This window comes from Cygnus atratus, chromosome 2 (genome assembly GCF_013377495.2).
Source record: "Cygnus atratus isolate AKBS03 ecotype Queensland, Australia chromosome 2, CAtr_DNAZoo_HiC_assembly, whole genome shotgun sequence".
In the NCBI taxonomy this organism is placed as follows: Eukaryota; Metazoa; Chordata; class Aves; order Anseriformes; family Anatidae; genus Cygnus; species Cygnus atratus.
The window spans coordinates 21,465,968-21,478,728 of NC_066363.1; the positions used below are offsets into that span (position 1 = coordinate 21,465,968).

General features: G+C 37.5%; 1 protein-coding gene across 1 annotated transcript in view; it reads right to left on the bottom strand.

Annotated features, from left to right (window-relative positions):
- Positions 1–12,761, bottom strand: part of LOC118247364 (macrophage mannose receptor 1-like) — a 29,790-nt gene that overhangs the window by 9,763 nt on the left and 7,266 nt on the right. The window contains exons 8-22 of the mRNA XM_035545246.1: positions 12,589–12,743; positions 11,604–11,717; positions 10,800–10,915; positions 9,871–10,019; positions 9,152–9,351; positions 8,636–8,757; positions 7,791–7,878; positions 6,912–7,056; positions 6,400–6,435; positions 6,138–6,307; positions 5,220–5,287; positions 3,334–3,434; positions 2,806–2,948; positions 1,249–1,363; positions 68–216 (exon numbers count right to left, since the gene is read on the bottom strand). Of these exons, the coding sequence (XP_035401139.1) occupies positions 68–216; positions 1,249–1,363; positions 2,806–2,948; positions 3,334–3,434; positions 5,220–5,287; positions 6,138–6,307; positions 6,400–6,435; positions 6,912–7,056; positions 7,791–7,878; positions 8,636–8,757; positions 9,152–9,351; positions 9,871–10,019; positions 10,800–10,915; positions 11,604–11,717; positions 12,589–12,743 (1,871 nt within the window). The remainder of the gene's footprint in view (positions 1–67; positions 217–1,248; positions 1,364–2,805; positions 2,949–3,333; positions 3,435–5,219; positions 5,288–6,137; positions 6,308–6,399; positions 6,436–6,911; positions 7,057–7,790; positions 7,879–8,635; positions 8,758–9,151; positions 9,352–9,870; positions 10,020–10,799; positions 10,916–11,603; positions 11,718–12,588; positions 12,744–12,761) is intronic.

A 12,761-nucleotide genomic window follows, 5' to 3' on the forward strand; every position in this document is an offset into this window, starting at 1 on the left:
TGTACATACATTTTATTCATCTACCAAAGCTATCATGAATAACTGATAATCGTAAATTAATGTTTACCTTACTATAATAACTTCGGGAACCTTTTGCCCAATTTGTGTAGTAAACTGGGCTTCCGTCTGTCCATAAATATACGTGCTCCTGATTTATATCATTCAGTCCAACCCAGGCATCAGTTGCAGCATTTTTTAAGAGGGACATGAGGAAAGCTGAAGGAAAAAGATTAATTGCACAAAGAGGGAAACTGAATTTAACTTTCCCTAAATAGAACAGTGCCTGGAAAAAGGATGATGATTTTTTCTCTCTCTCTTTTTAAATAAAGAGGTAATTTTATGATAAAAATAGAAATATGGACAAGGTTTGATTCATAGAATAGTTTTCAACATTTTTAGAGGAATTTGTGTGCCCACTCTTTTGTGTTATTGATCATCTGAAGAAGAAGGGAAAATTGTTTTAACGGTATTACAGAAATTAACATCAGTACAGTACACCTTGTCACACAGAAAATGAGTCTACAGATTGCAGTCCATTTTCTTCTTCAGTAATTTCTTTGTTAACCAGATCCGAAGACTTGGTTTCGAAACAGACACAATGTAAATAAAACTATTTAAGAACTAAGTATGTATGTACTGAGACCTCAGCATGTAGGAAGGCCAAATGCTGTTTCCCTTAGCTCCTGCTTAGACTGACTTTCAAAGACTGTCCTTCCTCTGCTATAGAAAAAAAGGATAAAACACAAGCACTGATGGAATGAGCTAAGAAGTGGTCTACACAGCCCTCAGCAGACCCGTGGCATGACATTTCCTTTCATTATATATATTATTTTTCTTGCCTTACATTTAGTATTGGAGTTTGAGGCCTCAGTGGAAAAAAAAAAAAAAAATTAATATGCTGAACAGCAAGACAAGCAGGCTGAGGTCTAGCAGAGCGGAAGGAACAGGGGGACATGGAAACTCCAGTACTGGGGCATTTTATTATATGACAAGCCCCTAATAAAAAATCTTAATATTTGAACAGCATAAATTCCCTTGTGGGTCTTATAGGTTCCCAAAGCTATGATTTTTAAAGTTAATCCAGACACTAATATCTACACAAACTTTTTTTCCAAAGTGCAATTTGTTCATTGAACATGACTTGATATTAATGTGGCATATATTTCAGAAAATTTAATATTTGTTTTAACCTGTTTCTCAACGATCATTTGAAGTCTCGTTCAGTATCAAAAGATTTGTACTTTATACCTTGTGTTTCCTTTCTTGAAATAGTAGCCAGGTTTCCTCCAAAATTAATACAATTGTTCCGTGCAGCGTGCCACGTCAGTGTATCATTTTCATCAAGGCCGAATACTTTGAAACACTGAAAAAGATAAGTGTGCCAAAGCTGTAGTTGGATGGTGTTTCAGAGTTTCCAGTGAAAGCATTTCTGTTTGTAACAAGTGAGATAAGTTAGATATTTTACACATACACACACGCACACACACACACACACAAAAAAAAAAAAAGGGAGGTTAGGTGGTTTAACAGTGTTCTGTAGCTTGCTTTAAAGCTCCATATTTTAGCATCTCCTTAAAATAAGGAATATGTCAGTCTAACAATTTCAGTAGAAATTAAGCGAAAGTGATGGTTCCTCAGCATTTCAGAGGAATGCCTAAGATCTCAAAAAGCAATGTGCAATAGGGATGAGACATTACTGAAGCTAAACATCAAGTGTCAAGCAACTCAAATGTGCTAATTAAAGCATGCAATAGAAAAGTTAATCAGGAATCTTGGGAGAAAAGGGGGATGAAAGACTGTCAAGTGCTATCTAAACATGCAGAGAGGAGCACCTGGAAGCTTCCCTTCCAGGAGGTAAGAAAGAGAGAAACATTTAGGTTGAGTGAGCATCAAAAAAGGGAAAAATCTCTGTCTGTGACTCTTTTCCCTGGAACTGAGAGAGAGAAGGAAAGAGCAGACAGCAGCCAGTTAATCTCACACAAAGGGGTTCCATCAAACTTAAATCTTGTTTTGGCTTAGCCAAAAGAGAGAGAAGAGAGAGAGGGGGGAAGGGAGGGAAGGGGAGAAGGAGAGGGAGCCAGATGAGGCAATGTAATCAAGGATTATCTGTACTGCTAGGTGTATTCTTAACAGTTTACACTGGTTGTTTATAGCTTTGTATTAGTGACAAAAATCTCTGGGTTTTAAATGTATGTACTCTTTTTTCCTGAAATTTTGTCTTTTGAGAAGACCAAGAGTGATCTTACGTAATAAATCGTGGTGAAGCTTATAACTGGTCTACTTTAACAATTATTTAGTTGCATAAAGAACCTAACAAATATGTTCAAAGGAAGGTGCTTTAGTGGTTTAAGAGCCAGTGCATGTTAGGCAAGGAACAAAACAGTGTCCAGGCAATAAATGACAGCCAGATAAACACAGCAAAGTAAATAAGAACATACAACAGCTTTGCAGTTGCTTCTCCCACACAAGGGAAACCACTCAACTTAACCATCTTTGGTAACATTAAATCATAGCAAAAAAAAAAAAAATAAAATAAAATAAAAATTTAGATGAAGATGAAGCTTTGTTCTTGTATGGCTCATGACCTCTTTCAGAACTCTTGTGATCCCAATAAAGACTATAATCTCGATATCAGAAATCTTATTTTTAGAGTCATTTATACATATTTGTACATGATCAGAACATATTTTATGATAACTAAAAACCCTGCTACAACTTAAAAACTGAACCAAAGATGTTTGTTTTGTATTTTTGTTTGTTTGTTTGTTTGTTTTAAATACAGTGTACTAACTTTTCATACTGCACCTTGTTATCAAAGAGAAGCCAGTCTTCTGGACACCCACCCTTTGGTGGTGGTGTGGTGGGAGCAGTAGTTGGGCGAACAGTTCTGTTAAGCCTTTCACAGATGAATAATTCAACACTCCCACAGTTTAGATCATTCCATGTACCTGAAAACAAATTAGAATTAAAGAAAAACAAAACAAAACAGAGACCGGGATAAAGAGTATCCTTTCCTAAAACAAATCCGTCATAGGAAGTAGAACTGACTACCATATTTATATTTCTCTCCCCCAGAAATAATGAGTAATTTTTATGTACATTCTCTTTAGAAATATTCAGGTTTCCAGCAAAATTGAGAATATAAATATTTTGGCTGAGAACAGAAATATTTCAATGTTTGAAAGCAATAACACTGCCAAAGGGGAGTTTTACTTTAAATGTTTAATTCACCTCTCTGAGATCTGGTGCAAATCTCTAAGACCCTGACTTAAACAGTCAGCTCTCCCAAGCCTATACCACACGATGCAGACTGAATGTTGTTACAGCACACACCTGTTTGGGTATACATGACCACACAGTTTTCATCATTATTTGCAAAGTTGGGTTCATTTGGAGCCCAGGCAACATAGTTGACAGGAGTTCCATCCATCCATCTGAAAGAAGTAATTTAGGGGAATAATAATTCTTAGTTGAACAGAGAAGTGTTTCTTTATAAGGAACATACTAGAGCTTGGTATTTTGTTTCCTGTATCCTAGTTTACCAACATGCGTTGCTCTATGGTAAAAGGAAAGCACTTTCACTTGGAATCACTAAAAAAAAATCTTTATGTCAACTACCTATTCTGTTGACCTGGAACTGGTCTCAACTAATCAGCTGGTGGTTGCAGCCTTCTTGGCCTCTGAGCATGAATAGCTTAAAGAAAACACACCAGTGTAACACTGGACCTCACCTTCCCTGGAATACAGAAGCAGAAACGTGAGCCTAGTTTAGTAATTTCCTGGGGCCAGAAAGAGTAATATAAGGTATAATATAATATAATATTATAATATAATAATAATAATAATAATAATAATAATAATAATATAATTATTATATAGAAATGATAAAATAATGTGATATAAAATACTGTAATATAAGATCTTGCAGGGTAAGAGAGATCCTTGAACCTTATACTGGGGAACACTGAGAACCATATTATTAAACAAAGGAGATCTTTAATATTATATACCCATTGCTTTCAGTTGTGTGACAAACAATTCCTATTTAGTGATTCACAAATTTATTCTCAAAAAAAAACTTGAAAAAAAAATATGAAAAAGACTCAGAGTGCTGGTGGGAGCACACTCAAGTGGGGAATCTGCCAAGACTGAAAGACTTCAGACAACACCTGATCCAGTGTTTTTCTAGTTTGAATTCCTGAGTATTCCTGAGTATTCCTCAGTCAAACAGGAAAAACAGTGCATAATAAACAGGGAGAAATAATACAAAGACAAATGATGTGAGCCAACATGAGTCAGCAATGTGCACTTGCAGCCCAGAAAGCAAACTGTATCCTGGGCTGCATCAAAAGCGGCGTGGCCAGCAGGGCAAGGGAGGGGATTTTTCCCCCTCTGCTCTGCTCTTGTGAGACCCCACCTGGAGTGCTGCATTCAGCTCTGGGGCTCCCAGCACAAGAGGGACATGGACAAGAATGCGTCCAGAGGAAGGCCATGAATATGATTAGTGGGCTGGAGCACCTCTCTTGTGAAGACAGGCTGAGGGAGTTGGGGTTGTTCAGCCTGAAGAAAAGAAGGCTCCATGGAGACCTTATAGTGGCCTTCCAGTACCTAAAGGAGGCCTACAGGAAAACTGGAGAGAAGAGGCTCCAGGGGATAAGACTGTCTCAGCTCTACAGAGATGAGCCTCTGTGGCTTGCGGACAAGAAAGACATCCCGAGAGGTTAGAAGAAAGGCTGACATTAAGAGAAATGAAGAGGCTGAGACTCATCTTACCAAGCTTGAAATCCCAGGAAAAGACACTAGTAAAAGGCAGAAGGTGAAGGGGGAGGGAGGTTTTGATCATTTGAATATTCAGTAATGTCTTCAAGTACCATCTGGAACATCCCTAGAGACCTCCAACCTATTTTATGTCTTGTCTAACAAGGAAAAGGGGATGACACTGCACTGACCAAGTGAACATGCCCTCACAAAAAAAAAAAAAAAAAAAAAAAAAAAGGCTTAGAACTAGAAGAAGGGGAAATAGATAGGGAAATAGATAATGAAAACATCATGGAGGAACTGTTATCCTAAGGATGATAATTGTATTTTAAACCTTTATGCCAAAATATGGCTGTAGACAAATTTGGTCAGTCATTGAACCTGACCAGTCTCTTACAGACAGCCATGCCAAATATTCACACTTGATGTATAAGTCTGACAAACTCAATATTTTCACTTACCGGAATGTCTTATCAAGGCTCACACTTAAGCCGATATAGAAGTTATTTCCCCAATCTTTATAGAAAATCTAAAATACACAAAATAAAAATAAAAATAAAAATAAAAAGTTTCAGTGAGATGTAAAAATAACACATTTCAAATAAACAAGTACTTAAAAATACTTTAGCTTTAGTTGTACAGTTACACAGTATGCAGTGTGCAGGGATTCACTGGGATTATGTTCTTGAACTGCAAAATGTAAAATTCTCATCCAACTTCTAGTATTTAAATGAAAATAAAAGCAGAATGGGATGAAGAAGAAATGGAGTAAAATACTGTGTTAACAAGATTTAAAAAAAAAAAACCTCTTAGGCAGGTTATAAAATAAAGCAGTATTTTTAAGAGTTTTAGGAAAATATAGTGAGAATTTGCTAAAACGTTACAAGTAAATGGTGGAGTTTAGTACTTAGTCATGTGGAAGACAGGAAGGAATCATATTTGTTTTCAAACTATTTACAAAAGACTATCATCACCAGGTTATTCACTTCCTATTAGAAAGGAATCTGGCTTAATTTTTTATTGAAAATCTGAAATCTATTTTGACAAAAAGAGGAAAAAAGCTTTTTTTTTTTTTGGAATTCTGTTAAGAGAATGAGGTGGAAAATAAACTCAGTAACTAGCTTTCAAATAAACAGAATGGGGTTTTTGAAAGTTACACTCTGGGAGTGCTCTTGCAAAGAAACTGAGGATTTGTCTACATGTAGCAATTTTTTGTCAAAATAATGGTCATGGTAAAGCTTCTAATTAGATAGGCCCATGAAAGGTGGCACTGCTTTTTTATGATGGGGACCACTTTCTAATATTTCAGAAGCCAGGTGAAAAAGGTACTTCAGTGCAGGACAGAACTGTGCATTTTTGAAGTAAAGCAAGTTTCTTACATATTTCCAAAGAAATGTTCTTTCACTTTCACCCTCAATGATGGCAAGATCACCACCGTTCTTCTTGCAGTAGTCCCTCGCTTTTTCCATAGCCATTGCTTCCTTGCTAAAGTAGTATTCCTTATGATTATATATTATCCAGTCATCTTCGCTAACAATATATTCATAATCTGCAAGATAAATCATTAAGCAGAGTGTCTGTAATAGACGTTAACATCATCATATGAAAACTTCTTTCTGTTAGTAGAAGTACAAGACTTACCGAATGTGTATGTAGGCTCTGGTTTCAACAATGCTCCTGCAATATAAATCGATATCTGAGTATATTACATCTCTCAGTTAAATATATTTATTACATTGTTAGGATTTTAAATCCTATCAGTAAAACAAATCCTAGAGGTTACGCTCTTTATTTTTTTTTTCAGAGAATTTCTAAAATATCTGGAAAAAAAAGTGTTACACTCAGCAAACTACCATGTTAGAACCAACACAAGTTAAGCTTACAGAAACTATGCATGATTTAGGCTACCTGATTTCAATTCCTCAACATGCTGCATGTACGTTGTAAACTTACACATGTATCTCATGAATGAATTCGTTGTTTTCAGCTGGTTTTATTTAAATTGAAATGTACTGTGTTTCATTGTACTTGATGGCATACCTAGCTTTACTGCATGCAGACATTCTGGTTTGACATGGAGAGGATGTTCTTAACCTTTTCTAAACACTTCTGAAGGGAAAAAAAAAAAAAAGAAGAAAAAAAAGTCATCTTACCTTTTTTTATTTGGCAAACATAGTCCTGCATATGTTCACAAAATAAATCATTCCAGTTCATATCATTGTAGCCATTAAACACTCCACATTTTTCATTTCCATCATAATTGTTTGGTTCTCCATTTGCCCATTTTTCGAAATTTACCTATAGTGGAAATACAACTTTGTTAATATTTTCTTCTGAAACAAAACAACTGTCTTATATTATCTTGTTAAAGAAGAATGCACTTCATTTGATTTCATGATCCGTCTTATGCTTTGGTGCCAGACCCTGTAAGGAGAAGGACCTGACCATTGTATAGCACGACGATCTTGCTGCCTATCTGTAAGCCATGCTAGTAAGACAAGAAGTTGTCCTTATTTTTATCAGGAGATATGAACTTGTCCTGTTAAGGTCTAGAAAGAAGCATCTAAGAATCTTCCTCTGATTCCCAGGTTGATTATTCTGCTCTGATGTTTCAACCTGAGAAATCCATAAGTGCTGTGGTACAGACTTGGGCCTTGCCTTGCTATGTCAGAAGGCAAGGGCCACAAAGCTCAGCTTGACTAGATATACACAGTTATTTCTAACAGTGAATGACAAATGGGAATATAAAGATTGGTACAACCAGAACTGCTAAAACCAAGAGAGACAATAAGCATTACTGTAAGTAAATAAGATTATTCTTATAAGTAAGTATCACCATCTTTGGTGATGGTATTTCATTGCTATAAAAAACGTAACTGCTGTGTGGGATTGTGAACTAACATAAGATAAAAACTAATTTGTAGAGTGGGACTCGGAAGTTAAGACTTATACTCACTTGTGGTTTGTACCTGTCTGCCAAGATATTATGGAATATGAGCAAAAAAAGCTGGAACTAGAGATTATTTACTCACTGGTGAGCCATCACTCCATGTAAATCCTCCATCAGAGTCCAAAGCACTTAAACCCATCCAGTAAGACAAGTGAAGATAATCTCTCTTCCTGAATGATTATGCACAAATATCACAATCAGAGTGTGAAACAGAGATGGAAAATATATATCATTACATTCTCAGTGTTTTGGTACTTGAAGTTCCATTTGAGACATTCATATAAAGTAATCATTCCATTTTTATGTAGAGATAAACACCCTGGCACTGCACATGGCAGGAAACAGGGACACAGAGAGCTGCACGGGGAGGATCATAGATATCACAATACCATAAATTCTGAGTTAAGTGAAAATATATTTGAAGGTCTTAGTCACCCAAAGAAACTTAGGCATCCAAACTTAGATGTGCCTGTAGTCATATGCTTGAGTTAAAAATTTATATAAAAACATCAATAGGTCTGGCTTCCCTTAGTCTCCATTTTTTTTCCCATAACTAAAGAAAGAATTGTGCCTTTCACAGCACAGAGTATTCCTTTAATCAAGACTATTCCATCTACTTGTCAATTACAAATGAGTTAAAAAGATCAGGTTTCTCTTTTTGAACTAAACTCAGTTTAAACCAATTTTGCTGATGCTTCTTTCATTTTTATATATTCAGGCTACTTCCACACATAGACGCATCTACCCAGAGACCTGCCAAGGAGCCCTTTTCTCATCTCTCTCCAGCTGTTTAGTTCTGCCACTTTGCAAAAATACATATTGTCTTTCCAAAGTAGAAACTGATCACCAGAAATTCTTTATGTCTTACAGAAAGGTCATTTTTTTTAATGCTTTCTTTCCTAAACAGTGGATTTTGCAGATACTTACATGCCAGCTATTAGATTTTGTTCTTCTTCACTGTGAACACATGCCAGATCTCCTCCAATGGCTCTGCAAAAATCTCTTGCTCCAAACCATGTTTCCATCTTCTCCCGTCCTCTCTGAAAAATCTGTGAAAAGTGGGCAGTTACAAACTGTCTCGGACAGTTTCTCAAACAGAAATTTAGAAACAGCATTCTGTCTTTCTTCTGGTCTCCCAGCCTCAAGTTTTATCACTTGCCATTTATTTTAGTTGTGCCACCGTACTTGTGATGTCACCTAGCAAATTCAGTTATCACAACTCCGCCTTTCCCATCATCTCAGAGTCCCTGTGGTCCAAACTTCAATTCCACCTGCATACACCACTTTGCAGCACCACCTGGCCTCACCACGCAGGCATGGCTGGAGACGCGTTACAGCAGACTACTGATCAGGTAAGCAGGGTAAAATCCGCCTTCCATGCACAGACAAAACACATTCTTTATTGAAAAGACAATTGCTTGCCTTCAGATGTTAAACACCTACTTTGAAGCAAAAGCTGCTCTGAGGAACAGAATGCCATCCCTCCAGGCAGGACGGGAGGGGGGGATTTGTTGGAGGGGGTGGAGGGGTCACTCCTTCCACCAGCTGCTTGCACAGAAACATATTTTTTTCTCCACAGTTGAGAATATCCCATAATCCAGCCGAAGTTCCTGTTCTCATGGCCACGCAGCCTGGCTCCCTTCCTTCATGAAAGACAACATTTTTTAAACCTTATTGATAAATAGCTGCATCTTTTCAAAGCATACCACAGAATCACAGAATTGTAGGGGTTGGAAGGGACCTCAAGAGATCATAGGGTCCAACCCTCCAAATATGCAAATATGATATCTATTTAAAAGGTACCTGTCCTCATTGTGTTTGGATGCCAGTAATCCACATGCAGTTGAATTAATTTATAAACAAATTCCTTCTCTATTGTACTATGACTTACTATGACTCACCAAAATATCAAAACCACCAGATAATAAATAGTGAATGATATCAGCAGACGCCTGCAATCTCAGGTGACCTCTTGGATGGGCTACTACAATACCCAATTCAACCACTTCAGCACAAACAGAAGTTGCCTGGTTGTTTCTGCACATTTATGGCAGAAGAGCTTCAAAACCACCCTCTAGCTTCTAAACTCCAACTTTCTGGCTCCCCATAGCAGAAATTCTGCATCCCTGGTCACGGAGGTGTTGCTGCCCTGCAGCGTCTACCTGGCATTCCTACGTTCCAGTGGGTGAAGATGACCGCGTCCCCACTAGCCCACTTGAATGTCCCCTCCTCTTCCGTGTCTGAGAGGCCAATCCAGAAATGTTTTGCTGGATTAAATCCAATTACAGAAGTCAAAAAAGCCTGTTCATATCTGTGAAGAATAAGCACTAAAGTAATATACGAACACAATTTCCCATTTCTTCAAACAGTTCATTGTAGCAAATGTGATAAAGTTAAGAAGAATTGTTAATATGTTGGAAAAATAAGCATGGGTTGAAGCAAGCATAATGGTCTTAATTTTATAGGTCTTATTATTACATAAATTAAGTTTATTTTACAATTTCGTAATGTAAATCTGTTTAGAATTTAAAGTGATTCTACTCTCCCTTTGTAGCGTACAATGAACAGCATAAACCAAATGATACTTGGGTTAATGCATCTGTGTTTTTCATTCTGCACAAATAAATGATACAGTATTTTACTGAGCTTCAAGATAAGGCTTAGATTTTTAAATTTTTTTAGTCTAGGAAAAAAAATTACTTTTATTCTAAAAAGGGTAATTTTTCAGATGTCCCTGTTGCAAAGAAAAATCTGAAAAGCTCATATCCTCAAGAAGTAAATAGTTCCATATTTATCTGTTTAGTTTTAATTCCATGAGTTTTAAAACAGTCTGGCAATTTGGGGTTGTTAGGCGCTGACTCAAATTTTTAATTCTTGGGGTCAACAAGAGTGTAGGGGAGTAGCAGCTGTGGCTTGAACATTGATGACATACCATCCCCTCTTTTATTTTGTAACATTTACTCAATTCTACTGTATATTTTCCACCACAGGGGTGGTATCGCACTGGACACTGTTAATAACTGCAAAGTGGGAAGAGATGAATTTTTGCTTTGGTCTCATGTCTGAAAGGATAAGAATTACATTTCCATACCTGTCAGTCACAGTAGCCAGATGAGCTTTATTTTCTTCACAGATTTGTTTTGCTTCTGAAAATGTTGCTGGTAACTGCCCAATGGAGTAACAGTAAAAGCCGTGCTTCATCCAGCCCTGCCAGTGCAAACAGCAGAGACGCAAGGGGGAATGTCAGATTGCCCACCACAGCGCACTTCTAAAAGCCCCATTAACACCAGAGCCCAAGCCAAAATCAGCCTCAGAAGCCATGAGACAAAATGAAGAGGATAATCAAACATAGCCTTGTTCATTGCCCCTTAAAAGGTGCCTTTGTGAGTAATGGGCCACGGTTGTTGCAGCTTGGAGCTAGAAAGCATGCTCACAGTCACCATGCAGCTCCTCCTGTAAAGCCTGCTCTGCTACTTTGTTGTGTACGTGCAGCTGTTGCAAGAAACCATGCTGCAAACAACCTGCAACGTAGTCGGCTCAGATATTCCTCCCTCCTGGCAGGATGGGTTGATTGAACTGAGACGGCTGTGTGCAACCCGTGGGATAGAGCATGAAAACATAACATGCTGGCATGGGTGAAGTGACCAGCTCTGCACGGCGAGAGCTGAGTGAAGTGCACACGTAGCCGAGAAAAAAAGAGCAGTGATCCTAAATTTTATTTAAATAAAGAAATAAAAAAACATCCCCGTTAATCTGAGAAGTATCAATAATATGAATTAACAGTTTTCTAGGGCTCCACAAAGAACAGTCAAAATAATTGGTGTCTATGATACTTAGCATCATGGAAGTGAAAGTGAGATGCAATTACCCTTCACTGCTTTTGTTTTACACTTACTTTCTGGCAGCCCGGGTAAGTAACCTCAGCTTCCCCTGATTCTTCTGCCAAAGGTTTTCTTTTACAGATGTAACCAAGTTTTGTTTCACAAGCACTGTCAGCCCAAGCTCCATCCTGGGCATGGTAAGAAGAAACAACAAAGAGAAGTGAAATCTAGGGCAGGTCCAACAGGAATATTTACCATTATCATTATCATTACCACTTCTCTCGTCATATGGCTGAGGTTGTTTCAGCATTTCCACACCTTGAAAATTTCTCCAAACCTCCCAAACAGGGAACGCAACAAACAGAGGGCCACATTTCCTCAGAGGTGTGAGAATCAGGGCTGCATGTATTAAAGGTTCACTGGCTAATGAGAAAAGTAAGGGAATGGTCTGTTCCACCCTATTCTCACCAGTATATATACACACATATGTAACAGTATGTTCATCTACCCAGACTACAATAGCAAGAAGTGCTGGAGAAATTAAAAATAAAATATGAAAAATATATTATTTGTCTTTCTCAGTAGTGTTATGATATGCCATTTTAAAGTGAGGATAAAACAGGCTGTAATTTTTTAAACCAATTTTTTTGTGCTTCCAGTAATATGAGCTTCCAGAATAGCTAAAAAATGTGTGTGTTGATGCTTTAGGGGAAACATAAGAAAGTCCCTATTCCAATAACAACACTATGCAGTTATGATCAGCCATGTTGAATGCAGAAGTTGAGTTACTTCAACCAATTTCAGATGGGAGATTTGTTGCAACTATTAGAAAGCAGCCCAAGTCTCAGCACAGTGTGTTACTTCCTGTGCTCCACCATGCCGTCTCCCTAAATCTGGCCTCCAGTCTTCCTCTTCATGAAGACTTTCTGAATCAAATTAAATTCCTAAAAACATTTAAAACCTTTGTCCTTTTTTTTTTTTTATTACAGACTTTTCCCTTTTGGGGGACACAAAAGACTAAAAAAAACATGAAGGAGAGAAGGAAAGAAGGAGTTGTACCTCTCCATTCATAACAATGCAATCTGCTTTATTCCTTGTATGGGTCGGCTGGTTGTGATGCCACTTGGTGTACGTCACAGGTGTTCCATCACTCCATTCAAAATACATTTGAAACCTGAAGTCATTTAGACCGATCCACAGCTCATCATCTGGCTCTGGAAACACAAAGTTAA